The sequence below is a fragment of the Solenopsis invicta genome, chromosome 2 (genome assembly GCF_016802725.1).
Source record: "Solenopsis invicta isolate M01_SB chromosome 2, UNIL_Sinv_3.0, whole genome shotgun sequence".
In the NCBI taxonomy this organism is placed as follows: domain Eukaryota; kingdom Metazoa; phylum Arthropoda; class Insecta; order Hymenoptera; family Formicidae; genus Solenopsis; species Solenopsis invicta.
The window spans coordinates 22,772,141-22,786,556 of NC_052665.1; the positions used below are offsets into that span (position 1 = coordinate 22,772,141).

Genomic DNA, 14,416 nt, shown 5'->3' on the forward strand with positions numbered 1-14,416 from the left:
CTAACAACATTACTTCTTATCGTGAGTTAGTACAATGTTTAAACCAAGAATTTCGAACTAAAGAGTTAGGATTACTTCATTATTGCTTAGGTATCGAATTTATTCAAGATCAAACTACAAAGTCTACTTTTATGTCACAAAAACAGTATGCTCAAGATTTGTTATTTAAATTTGGTATGTCTGAATCGAAGACAAAAGCAACTCCTTTAGAACCAAAATTAGATCTGTCAAAAGATAATAATGATTTAGATAACATAGAAGTAAATAGACACGAGTATCAGTCCTTAATCGGAAGCTTAATGTACTTAGCGGTAGCAACACGTCCAGACTTAACTTATACCGTAAGTTACTTAAGTCAGTTTAACCAAAACCCTAATAAGCAGCATTGGCTTGCAGCAAAGCATGCACTTAGGTATTTAAAAGGAACGACCGGTCAAGGTTTAAAGTTTCAGAAAAGCGGAAAATCATTTTTTGGTTTTGCCGATTCAGATTGGGCATCAGATTCTCTCGACAGAAGATCTCATTCAGGATTTTTCTTTGTGATGGCGAATGCTGCTATAACATGGGAATCGAGAAAACAAAGAACCACAGCCTTATCAAGTACCGAGGCTGAATACATGTCTTTAACAGAAGCCACTAAAGAGGCTATTTATTTACGCGGTATACTACGAGAATTATGTGTAACTAATCTTAGAGCAAACCGAACTGTCATTTATTGCGACAATCAAGGCGCTCAAGCCCTAATGAAAAACCCGATACACCACACGCGCACAAAGCACATAGATATAAAATATCATTTTGTACGCGAAAAATATGAATGTGGCGAAATTGATGTTAAATATACTCCTTCCGAAAGTATGTACGCGGATATCTTGACTAAAAGTCCTGTTAAACTTATCCATAACAAATGTATGCAAGGAATGGGTATGACACAAACATAATTTATAAGTGTGCTCGCGTTGAGGGGGAGTGTTGGTTTTAATAATTGTTTCTTTTTAGTTTATATTATGTATTGGCAACACTCGCTAGATATTAGTTACTAATGTTAATGTTGGCACTAACCTTGCCTTCGCGCTTAAACCTGTTCCCCTCTCACTTCTGTAAGTCCCTACTCTCTTCTTGTGCCACGCGCTTGTACGCTCAATACGTTTTAGGATATAAATAAAAGCTCTTTGTAAATTCGTGCACAATAAAGTGTTTATAACTAATAATATCATATATTGTACCTATATTTTTTCATAGTTTGTATAAGCTATATTGTACTTACGCGGTATTATTTTCCTTATTGGAATGCAATTGTTCTTTAAGTATTAAACCATTTCTTCCTGATATGGCAAGTGGCTGAATACTGTGTTTTTCTCCTAATAAATCTGTTAACTCCCTGTAATTAAAAAGAATATTAGTATTATTTGTAACATTATACATTTACTTTCTTATAATGTATAAAATATTATGTACTTTTAACTATAAGTACTTACGCTTCATATTTACAAGTTTTTCGTGCTCTGCCTGTCATTTTATTATTGCTTATCATATTTTTGTAGGAACGTTCCAACGATTTTATTTTATTTTCCACTTGTAACGAAGTAACAAGGTAATCATTAAGATTCATTTTTTGTGCAATATGTTTCCATAATATTTTATAAGTTTTTATTTTCCTTGTAGATACAAGATCTTTCATGTCCTTGTAAATGTTTAACAACAATTTTGTTGATGCATCATTCCAAAAGAATGATGAAGTTGTAGCAGTTCCATTTAAATCATTTTGATCAATTTCATCATTTTGGTTAATTTCATCATCTTCATCATTTTGATGATTTTGAACATATTCATTATTTTGATTTTGTTGTTCATTGTTATATGTTTCTTTTCTTGTTTTAGGAAGGTCTATGCAAATTTGAGTTCCATCAAAAATAAAATTTATAGTATCAGAAGAAAAATTTATTTCCTTTTTTAGAAATTTTAACTGTCTTCCATCTAGACAAAAAATGTTAGAAAATAAATAGGTCCATTTTAAAAACTCGCTTATAAAAATGTCAACACGCTTTTTTGTCATTCTAATCTTTTTCTATTGAACAACAAAGATAATAAAAAAATGAGCTAACATCTTTATAAACGCGTTTAAAATAAGACAATTTAAAGCTAATTTCAAGATGTTTTATTTAATTAGACCATTCAAAATAATGTGTTAATTTTTTGTTAATTTTTAAAGATATAAAAACAGAAAATTGAATTAAACATCCTGTTATTATTATTATTATATATACAGCCATTGACAAAATTATTAGGCACCCTTGCTTTTTCTAAATTTCTTATAACTGTATGTGCGTAAGCTAAAAAAATAAGTCATAAAAAATAATGGTGGACCAAGCAAATATTAGTTTATGTGATTACTTAAGAAATAAATGATAACATTTATAAAGATAGTGTTATGTATTTTTTTATAAATTGAAGACATTGTTAAATAAATAGGGTGCCTAATAATTTTGTCAATGGCTGTATAATAAAGTTATATAAACAATTTAAAAAATACTTGTAATACCCTCAATTATGCAATTCACACATCCATTTGAATCTATTTTAATGTTTCCTAAAGAATCCAGCTGTAAAAAGCCACGTAATACTGATGTACTCATTGTATTTTGATTTGTCCCTACAAATATGTAATTCTGAAAACAAGTTATAAAAAATGATGTATAAAAGATTACATATAATTTTATTTACGTATGAAACAGATTATTAGGTTATTAGATTATGTATTACTTTTTTATTTATATTTTCCCTCCTTACTAGTCTTCAGCCATCTTTGCACGTTTTACTCTTCCTCAAGACCAAGTACAAAAATTATTGCCAGAATTGTAACTGCACTGGTAAAACCATATATGTAATACTCCTATATTGCTAGAAGAGTGTTGACCGTCAGCCCAAACATTACGGTGCAGACGTATAATAGCCTCTCTCTCGCGAACGGCCCAGCTGATTTGTGCGCATGCGGTTACATTTTTTAAAACACCATTAGGCGCGATTTTCACATAACCAGTTTTCGTGATTTGTGCGTGTGTGCGACGGTAAACAACGCATATTATAAGCGTCCCAAGTGAGACAAACCAAAGAAAAAATTTACAATGGTGCGAATTTGTTTTTTGTGTCAGAAAAAGGCAGCAAAGGATGGAAATTTTGCAATGCACAAGTAAATATCTTACATGTAAAATGTGTATTTATAAAACGTTATACTTATTTTCTCTAATTCAACTTATTTGCATAGCATTATTACACTAGATTTACTGTAACACATGATTGGATTATCAAGCAGTTAACAGCATGATGGAATAAATAATAATTATTTGTAGATTTCCAAAAGAGGTGAGCATTCGGGCACAGTGGTTACATGCCTGCAAATTATCTGACAAGGACAATGTGATACATGTACACATTTGCTCCGATCACTTTGTACCAAGTGATTATAAAAATAGCATAGGACTGTGTAGCAGAAAGTGGTTATTGAAACCAGGAGCAGTGCCTTCCGTTAATGTGCCAAATCCTCCAGCTGCCGAATTGCAGTTCCAGTCAACATCTGAGATTATAATGGACGAGACACGTAAGATTGAAAACATACAAATTTTTTTTATTGAGGGTAGTAAATACTGACAACAGAATTGTTACAGCTATGGTTCAACATTATTCATATTGTTTTATAGGATTAGTGCCTTCTATTGATGTTCCAAATCCTTCAGCTGCCGAACTGCAGTCCCAGTTAACATCTGATTATACAATGGACGAGACACGTAAGATTGAAACATAAAAATTTTTTTTATTGAGGGTAGGAAATACTGACAAGAGTATTGTTACAGCTATGGTTCAACATTATTTATATTGTTTTATAGAATCAGTACCTTCTATTGATGTTCCTCCAGATTTCACATCAGTTTCAAATGTAGGAGAACTGGAATTTTCAACATCCAAGAATGTGATGGATGAGACACGTAAATTTAAAACTAAACTATTTTTCTTGAGGGTACTAAATACTGAAAGGAGTTGTTATAGCTTTAGTTGAACGTAATCCATGTTGATTTATTAATAACAGTAATAATGACTTGCTTGAACTATTAAAAACGCTTTTATCTAAAAAGATTACATTTTCCTATTCCATATCTTATTCTCGAGATATTTTAGAATGTCCATTAAAATGAAAAACCTTACACCTATAATTTCAATCATTCTCTTCAAATATTATTATTCGTTAATTAACATTTATCCGTTAGAAGTTGCAAATAAGCATTCGGTCGCGACCGGGTAATGTTTTTTCTGTTTCGCGTCCTTTCCGTCTCATTTCCTAATCCTTGTCTCTCGCTCACACTCACTCAATAGACGCGCCTGCGCATAATGAGGCTTGACCGTCCATGCCCATATTTGGAATTCGTGCATCTCTTTTTTACGGGGCTCGTCCCGCTCATTGTGAAGATACGGAACTAGCAATATAGGAGTATTACATATATGGGTAAAACGAACAGCGGTTATGACATCATGTCCGGCAACAGAAACCAATTAGTGTACACTTAGTGTAAAAGTACAAAAAGTGCAACACGAACAAACCTTATGTTCTTGCTATTTTTTGAGAATTTACCAAATGAAGTTAGTTGTGAAAAATGAAATAAACACGCAAACACTTTCAAGCCAATGATTTTCTATGATTTTAAAGATGAGCTGACACGACAATAGTGCTCGCAAAAAATCAAACGATTGTTCAGCGTTGAAGCATCCTTGGCGATTATTGAATTGTAATTCAACGACTTCCAGCATGGACGTATTTTGATCAAACGTTGTGAACGACGGTCTGCCACTGTAGCCGCTCTAGAAAAAATCGACGCCGTGCGCACTATAATAATGAGAGATAACGTTGCACATACAAGGATATTTAGACATTTTGGGCCCCTAACAAAACATGATATCCTATGTATTATCCCATTTTGATACGTCTTATTTGGAGTGTATGAAGACCATCGTTGGAACATGGTTTATAGTATCATCCCGTTTCTTTTTGTGCGCGTTTATCCTTATGCCTCAGTACTCAGTGAGACTACACTGAGAAAAAAATAATGTTAACCCAACTAAACGCATTTAGTTAGTTATAATTTAGTTAGTTGAAATATGTAGATGTTTAGGTCAAACATATGTCGTATTATTAACTAATACATATATTTAAAGGAACAATATGATTTTTTTGATATATTCAATTGACTGAATTATATGTCTTATTAGCTTAACCAATTTACAGTAAATTCAAATAAACGATAATGTTGAAAAAAAGAAATAATAAAGTTATTGAATTAGAGTGATTCAATAATATTTATGTTTATGTCAAATGATCATCTGTATCAGATGAAATAAATATTGGTATAACCGAATAAAATATTTAGTTACTCTACGAATTAATTAATTACATATAAGCGTAAATTCAGTTATATGGAAAAAGTATTTAGTCATTTCCATGAACATTTTATTGCATGAACAAAATGTTTAGTTAATAGATTCAATTAAAGCAAACATATTTGTTGTCAATTCTATTATATCATAATTTTTGCGGAAATATATAGTGTATTATGTTAAAAAAACAGTATAGTTGAACAGATTCAGTAGAATATATCTATGTAATTACATATATATATATATATATATATATATATATATGTATACATAATGGTATAATGGAATTGATAACAAATATATTTAATTCAATCAGGTCTATTAACTAAATATTTTGTTCATGCAACGAAATATGCATTAAAATGACTAAATTAATTTTTCATATAACATTATTTACACTTATTCACAATTAATTGTTTCTTAGAGTAACTAAATATTTTATCCGCTTATACCAATAATTATTTCATCTGACGCAGATGATCATTTGACATAAACAAATAAGATTGAATCCCTCTAATTCATTAACATTATTATTTATTTTCTTGAACATTATCATTTATATGAATTGACTGTAAATTGGTTAAGACAATTAGATACATAATTCAGTAAATTGAATATTTTAAAACAAAATTGTATATATAATTAATTGTTTCTTGAGGTAACTAAATATTTTATTTGGTTATAATACTGATTGGTCTGAAAGAATTTATTCGGCTGCCGACCAATGGCGCCAGGAGGCCCGTAGCGAGCGAAAGCGATAGCGGCGTGCCGCATGCGCAAGCACAATAGCGTTCCGATTCCGCTGAAGTACGGCTTCGTTCCCGGGGCTAAACGGAATACTCTTTGTCCTGTCGGCGTGGAGACAAATCGTTCTCCACGCAAGAATCGTGCCGATTGCCGTTGCCGTTGTCAAATCGTTAAGTCATCGTTGTACAAGTAATATAATAAAGTGCATTGAAGTTCGGTACTCCGATTGTCGTGCTTTTCACCCCTCGCCCGGTCCTTCTTAGCCATCATCGAGGCCGGTCGGGGCAGTGGAAGCCATTACAGGAGCCGTGTGTACGTGCTGAGAGTCGAGAAGTCGTGTTGGTCCAAGTCAGAATCGTGTCGAGTGTCGAGATCCTTGCCGATCGCATCGTCGTGTCGAAACTGTCGTTAAATATCGAGATATTCAATTTGAAGTCGAGGACGAGAATTATTACATATTTTTAGCTACATCTTACAGGTCCGTGCCTCGTTGGAGGGGCGCGCTGGACGCACGACTTCGCGATTCGCTTGTTTACGCAACAGCTCGATCCTGCACGGACATATCTTAGAAATATTTCCCGAGCGCGCACAAACATACGAGGCTCTTTCCTTCCTTGGTAGCAGAGCTCGAAAACAGTCCCTGGCGCCTAACCGTCACTTCAAGTGTGTATGCGTACTATAACTTGTCTAGTGCATGTCCACGTGTTTCGGTCATTCTTCGCGAGTGATTACACATTTTATTACGTATTTTGGACGTTTCGTCAATCTATATTCGCGATGGATAATTATTCCAAGGAATTATTACAATCCTGGGATTTAGATGTTCTCATTAAACATTTTGAAGGTAGGTAATATCTTGTTTAAAGATTACAATTTGTTTTAAAAATGTATAACTTATGTTAAAAGAAAAAAAAAGATAGCTTAAAGATATCTTACAAATACATCTTTAGAACAAAATATTTCAAATAATATATTTTCAACAAAATTTATTTACAGAATGCATTTATTTACAGAAAATTGCATCGATAAAGATGCTATAACAAATTTAACATCTGATTTAATGAAAGAACTAATTCCACAAGTCGGGCTTAGAATAAAATTTAATAAAAAATGGCAAGAGCATTTTAAGAAAATTGAAGATATAACGAATGTAGGTATACATTTAATTCTCGATTTTTTTATTAATATTTAATGATATAAAAAAGTATATAAATATATTTATGTATATGGTATAAATTGTTATAGAAAGAAGAAGAGAGGACTAATTTAAATACTACGCACACATATTCATCTGACGAAGAGAATGAAGTTCATAATGAAAGAGACAATGAAAATTTAATTGATAAAGAAAATTGTTTTGCTGGATCATCAGTATTTCGAAAATTGCAACGACCATCCGTTAAAAATATTTTAAAGTTGACTACACAAGGTCGTGCAATCTTAAAATCATATGAGAGATGTAAAATATTAAGTAGAAAATGTAGAAATACAATTGTCGATCTTATTTTGTCCGAAATTTTAAATAAAATTCATGGGTATGTTTCTTTATTTAAATAATATAATGAAAGATACTTCAAAAACTATATTATTCATATATTTTAATATATGTATAATTAAATTTATAAAATTATTTTTTAGGCCACTGAAAAATGAAGATTTTAATTCGTTATCTAAGGAGATTGAAGAACTGTTTCCAACAGAAACATGTTGCACTTACTATGTGCCACCTATAGCTAAGAAGTTTTCAAGAAATAACAAATCCATAACGTCTCGTGGTAAACTTGTGGATAAATATAGAAATAAAATACGGGATTATAGAAAACTAACAGGACACAGTTTAACAGAAAGTAGTTCCACATCGACTTCAACATATAACAGTGAATTAGAAGGTAAAAAAGTTCTTGTATTAAATTATTCAAAAAATTTTCTTATATTATTCCTATTATTAAATTATTATTATATTAAATTTCATTATGTCATTGTTATTATATTATTGAAATATTATTTATATTTAAGTTTACTATATATAAATATGTTTTTTCTCTCTCTCATACCATACACACGCACATGCATGAACGCACGCACACACGCAAATACGTACAATTATTTTACAAAAAATATTTTTTTTTTTTAAATATTGCTTTACGATAGTAAAATGTAAATATGTATTATCCATTTGTGTAGATGACTCTATAATTGGTGAAAGCATATTGTGGCTTCAGAATAATTTGTCACCATGGGAATTAGTTAAAAATCATTGGAAAATAACTGAGGCATATAGACGGAATCAAATTCAAACGTCGCAAAATAAAAGCATAGCGGAAATTTTCTCTCAGTGGCCAGTATTAAAACAACCTGCAGCACATGCTTTGATCGATGAAGATTTTAAATTTCTTAATGTAACATCAGAGGATTGTATTAATGATTGGTTTAAGTTTTTTTCCAAAATTCAAGATGTTTGTCATCTTAAAGAGGACAAAGTAACAAATGAATTACAATCTATGATTGAAACGGATAATCTAACAAATGGTAAATTTACAAAAAGTAATAACTTATATGAATACGTCTTTCTGTGTACGCATATGTATATGCATAGTCATTAAATTATCAATTTTTAATTTTTATATAGATGCTAAAGTTATAACACAATTTCTATTGTTGCCTCATCTGATACCTCCCAAAGGAAGAATTCGCTTAAAACAAGAACACTACAAATCATCAATAAGTGAATGCAAAAATAGCATTGTATTACATGCAAAGGTATTAAATGTTTTTAAAGCTAATATTAAAGATTAATAATGTATATATTTTATCGTTTTATATATTATTTTAATTTATATTAATTTATCAATTTATATTGTTAATTTGTACATATATATTAATATAAGAAATAAATCTAAAACAAATTAACATTATTTTTAGGTACCTGGAGATATAAGTCGTATTCAAGATAATAAAATTAAAAGAGCAGAACGTCTAGGATTGACAATACAGCCGTATATAATAGTTGTTGGCCCTAATCTTATAGAAATTAATGGATTCTACGTTTGCATTGATAAGGTATTGTATCAAGTTTCAACGGCACTAAAAGCAGTTGATTTATGTTTCAAAACTTTCCATGTATTTGATGTTAATTATCCGCCAGAAAGTGAACATATCTGGTATATCGTGCAGCTTTGTCTTTATAAATTTTCAACAAAGTATGATAAACAAATTTCCTATGTAATGCCAATTATCAATGCTTTTAAAACAGTTAATTCTACGAATGATTAATTATTGTAAACATATGAAAGTGATATGTAAAAAAATTTTTACTTCTATTTTTTATTATATTGTACTTTTGCCATAACATGTATAAGTGTCCATTTTGTGTTAATAATTCTCCGACAGTTAAATTTCTTACAGCACATTTAAAATTGGCACATAGTGCATCATCGTCTACTTTCGTATGTAAGCAGCAAAATTGCACGCGTAGCTTTACAAATATATATTCATTTAAGCGACATTTAATCCAAAAGCATAATCAAAATAATAATTTGTATGTTTCACCTGGAAACTTATCTTATGATAACATTTTATGTCACGACATTATTAAATCAAATGATATTAAAGCAGATCAGTTTGAAATATATACTAATTTTGAGGAATTTTTAACGACGAAAACTTGTGAACAATTAATTACGGATCCGTTAATGACGTTAGAACAATTTGATGATATAGTCACAAAAAGGGCTGCTTTATTTGTTTCAAAATTATATTCTAATGTAGTTTTATCACGATCACTTGCACATGAAATAATACAATATGTAGACGATCTTTATAAATTAACTGTAGAAATTATTAAACGTCAATATGACTGTCAGGAGAATAAACGGAATGTACCATCAAACGTAAAAGATATGTGTATAATTCTACAAAATGCTTTTGCCGAATTCAAAACCGAACATAAAACATTAGAGTACTTTATACGACATGGATATCTTATTATGCCACAAGCTTATGATATTGCCATTATATTACATCCGAAGCGCATACAAATGCATAGAAGTATAGGTTTAGTTAATCGAGTTTTACAAATTGTTCCTTTAAAATGTCTTTTAACGAAATTTTTGCAGTTGCCAAATGTTTTTCGCATTATAACGACCAATATGTGCGAAAATAAATGTAGCAACGTATTAACTTCTATTGTTCATGGTGAAGTATGGAAACATATTGAAAAGCAGTTTGCAGAAAAATTAGTTTTGCCACTTTTACTATATTTCGACGATTTTGAAATAAATAATCCTCTTGGATCCCATAGTGGGATACATAAAATTGGTGTTGTATATTGTACTATTCCTAGTATTCCACACGAATATTCAAGTATTCTAGAAAATATCTTTTTGCTTGAAATGCATGATACGAAAGATCATGTAGAGTTTGGAAACGAACGTATATTTTTTAATCTAGTGAATCAAATCAAAGACTTAGAAACAAATGGTTTAATTATAAATGTAAATAATAAGCAGCAAAAAGTATATTTTGCTTTAGTGGGAATTATAGGAGATAATTTAGGGCTCCATACAATTTTTGGTTTTTCGAAAAGCTTCAATTCGTCACATTCATGTAGAGCCTGTTTGGCTGATAAGAGCATTCTACAAAATCAAATATTAGAAAGAACTGAAATATTAAGAACTCGTTTAAACTATGCTGCTGATTGTGCTACAAAGACTCATGGTGTCCAAGAGGAATGCATTTTTAATACAATTTCCAGTTTTCATGTCATTGAAAATATATGTTTTGATGTTATGCACGACATTTATGAAGGCATCTGTCGATATGAAATTCCAAAAATTTTACATAACTTTGTGTATGTAGAAAAGTTATTCTCTTTGCACACTTTAAATGATAGAATACGATTTTTTGATTATCCCATTAGCAATAACGAAAACATTCCACCTATTGTAACTAAAACATCATTAAAAAATGAATATCTATTGACTTCGGCATCAGAAATGTGTACTTTAGTTAAATTTTTAGGTTTAATTATTGGTGATTTAATACCCGTTAATAACAAATTCTGGAAATTGTATATAATTCTAAGAGAAATTATATGTATTATAGAGACACCAATATCAACAAGAGAAATTTGCAAACTGCTTGAGACATTAATTTCAGAACATCATAAATTATATTTACATCTTTTTAAAGAAAAATTAAAACCTAAACATCATTATATAATACATTATCCTCGAACAATATTGAAAATGGGTCCTTTGAAATTTCTTTCTTGTATGCGTTTCGAAGCTAAACATAAACAAATAAAACAAAACGCTAAGGTAGTAACATCACGGCGAAATCCTTCGTATACTTTAACACTGAAGCATCAATTAGAATTAACATATCGATTGATTAAAAATAAGGGCTTCGAAAATCGTTTTTCTCTTGGCATTGTTCTAAAGGATGCAGTGACACAGTTAGATAATTATAACAATTTTAAAAATGCACTATTTGAAGATATCAAGGAAAATTATTTTCCCGTATCATGGTTAAATATTAATGGCATTGTATATAAGCCTGGTATGATAATAGAAATAGACACAGATGGCATATTTCGTTTCTTCGGTCAAATTAAATACATTATAATAAATAATGATCAATATGTTTATTATATTTATCAAAATGTAGAAACACTAAGATTTTCGCAACATATACATGCATTTGAAGTTGCACGAACAGAAGTATGGGGTTGCATTGCCTATACAAAATTAATTTCTTTGATTCCTAATTCTTTACATGTTATGGCAGATGGTACTTATTACGTTTCTTGTACGTAATTTTTATAATTTTATTATTTTTGTTTAATATAAAAATCATTAAAATAATATGAAACTATGAAATCTTGTTTTAATCATCCTATTGAAGGATTTTATTTTATGTATTGATTATTATGTATTTTATGTATTAAAATTTTACTTTATATTTTTATGTATACACAAGGTTTAAAAACGCTCATTTATGAATCGCATATATATTATTAGGATTAGTATTAGTTTTTGTAACACACATATGTTCACTAACAAGTGATCTAAAACATAATTTATAATTGACTAGCTTTCAATTCTTATATTTAATAACTACTACTTGAAATAAAAAATCGCAAATATTTTTATTATTAAACTTTTACAAACCTTTATGCTGCAATCTTATTATATTCAAATTTTGAGATACCTTCAGTATACATAAATATATAAAGTAAAAATCTTTAATAGGACGTTTAAAACAAAATTTCATAGTTTCATATTATTTTAATGATTTTTATATTTAATATAGTTTATATGTATATGTAACTTTATTATTAAAAGATTACTCAAGTTAAAGATTATTACAAAATTATTATTTGTTTTATTTGAGACAGATTAACTTATTAAAAGGTATTATTTAACAAAATGTTATAATATAAAATTGTTTTATTAGAACATAACACTGTTTGATTAAAATTACTTTTGATTTGAGTTATTATAATACTTTTGATTTGATTTGATTGAAATTATTAGTTCATAAGATTATTCAATGGAAATTATTTGATTTAATCTTAAGAGACTGTTATACAGAGTGTCTCATCTATCTCGAGCATCTGAAATAATTAAAGATAAAATAATCATAATCCTATAAAATTAACTAAAGCTTAGAAATTATAAAAAATTAAATGGTTATTATTATTACACACATAAGCGAACTATTTCAGATGCCCTAGTTAGATGTGACACCCTGTATATTTAATTTTTGCAACAAGAAAACATGTGTGTAAGTATATAAAATAATTATACATGTGTGATGCATAACATTGTATGTAGCACATAATAGTACACAATAAAAAAATATTTAAAATACAAAAATATGTTGTTCAATTTGAAAAAATATTTATTTTCCCCAAAAATAAATATAATTATATAGACATAATATTAATGTATTTGAAGTAAACATCTGATTGAAGTTAATAATTTCCTAATTCATTCAACTAAATATTCGTGATAATTAACAAAATATTTAGTAAAAACAAATTAATATTATGCAAAATGAAAAAGATATGTAATAATACAAAGAAAATATTTATTTGAGTCAATCTAACACTTGACTAATTTGAAAATATATATTGCTTCTTGAAATAAATATATGATTACAATAAGATAATATTTATAGGAAATAGGTAAATCTTACTTTCCTTTAATATGATATTCATGAAAGTCAATACAATAATTATTTCATATAACATTCAACATGGTTATTTCAAACAGTTTTTTATTTGAATAAAATTAATATTTTTTTCTGTAATTATGTATTTAATTAAAATAAAATAGCTGTTATTGAATTAAATAAACAAAATGGTACATTCAATGATGTAAACATTTAAACGTAATTCAATTTTGTTAGCCCAACTAGATACGTTTTTTGATACAAATTAATTATTTTATCTATTGAGACATTATATTTTTTCTACTTAACAAATGTTTGCTTGACAGCCCGTGACCGCCGCATTTAGTTGAATGAAAAAATTTTTTTTTGATTCAGCATTATTTTTTTCTCAGTGTAGAATTTGGCCGATTAGACGTCTTTGTGTCATCAAAGTTAGATAACTATTAGACATCTTCTATGAATAATTTCTTCAAAATATCCGCATAACTACCCAGACAGCACAGTAACATTTTAAAAACATACTTAAAACGTATATATTGGACGTTTTGGACATATTAAAAACATCCAGTTTAGATTTATGGATATCTTCAAAATGTTTTAAAAACATCCAGTGTTACCATTATGGACTTCCTAAAAACATTCATTTTAGGACACAATAGATTAAAACTGGACTAAATTAATACATTAAACAAATTTTAGACTACAATCCAGACAAAACAATTTTTATACAATATATTTTTTGTCACTGAAAATAATGTCGTAAATAAAATTGTTCTATCATGTCACATTCCCCAGAATATTTTTTCTTACAAAAAAAAATTTATTTATAAATATTTATTTTAATATTATAAAAAACCGTTTTCTTAATATTAATTAAAATAAAAATGTTACATAAAGTAAAAAAAAATTAAGAATATTTCTCAAGTATTTTTTTCGGAATTTTTCAAACAGTCACCCATCCAATTTGTAACACCGCCCAACGTTGCTTGACTTGTAAAATCGCTGCAAACTGATGCTTGGTGGTGATCTGTGAATATTTTGTGTTAATATATATATATATATATATATA

At 28.9% G+C, this 14,416-nt stretch overlaps 3 protein-coding genes across 3 annotated transcripts; 2 read left to right on the forward strand and 1 right to left on the reverse strand.

Moving 5' to 3' along the window:
• Positions 1-1,263: 1,263 nt before the first annotated feature.
• On the reverse strand, positions 1,264-1,910 carry LOC120359726. The gene is made up of 2 exons (XM_039458482.1): positions 1,479-1,910; positions 1,264-1,381 (listed from the first exon to the last, which is right to left on the reverse strand). The coding sequence occupies exons 1-2, from the start codon at positions 1,679-1,681 to the stop codon at positions 1,264-1,266; spliced, it is 321 nt and encodes a 106-aa protein (XP_039314416.1). The 5' UTR covers positions 1,682-1,910.
• A 1,118-nt stretch (positions 1,911-3,028) lies between these two features.
• Positions 3,029-4,129, forward strand: LOC120356969. The gene is made up of 3 exons (XM_039446029.1): positions 3,029-3,190; positions 3,351-3,598; positions 3,699-4,129. The coding sequence occupies exons 1-3, from the start codon at positions 3,126-3,128 to the stop codon at positions 3,800-3,802; spliced, it is 417 nt and encodes a 138-aa protein (XP_039301963.1). The 5' UTR covers positions 3,029-3,125; the 3' UTR covers positions 3,803-4,129.
• A 2,819-nt stretch (positions 4,130-6,948) lies between these two features.
• On the forward strand, positions 6,949-11,208 carry LOC120357000. The gene is made up of 7 exons (XM_039446179.1): positions 6,949-7,015; positions 7,185-7,252; positions 7,417-7,706; positions 7,810-8,060; positions 8,356-8,700; positions 8,801-8,931; positions 9,094-11,208. The coding sequence occupies exons 1-7, from the start codon at positions 6,949-6,951 to the stop codon at positions 9,442-9,444; spliced, it is 1,503 nt and encodes a 500-aa protein (XP_039302113.1). The 3' UTR covers positions 9,445-11,208.
• The last annotated feature ends 3,208 nt before the right edge of the window (positions 11,209-14,416 follow it).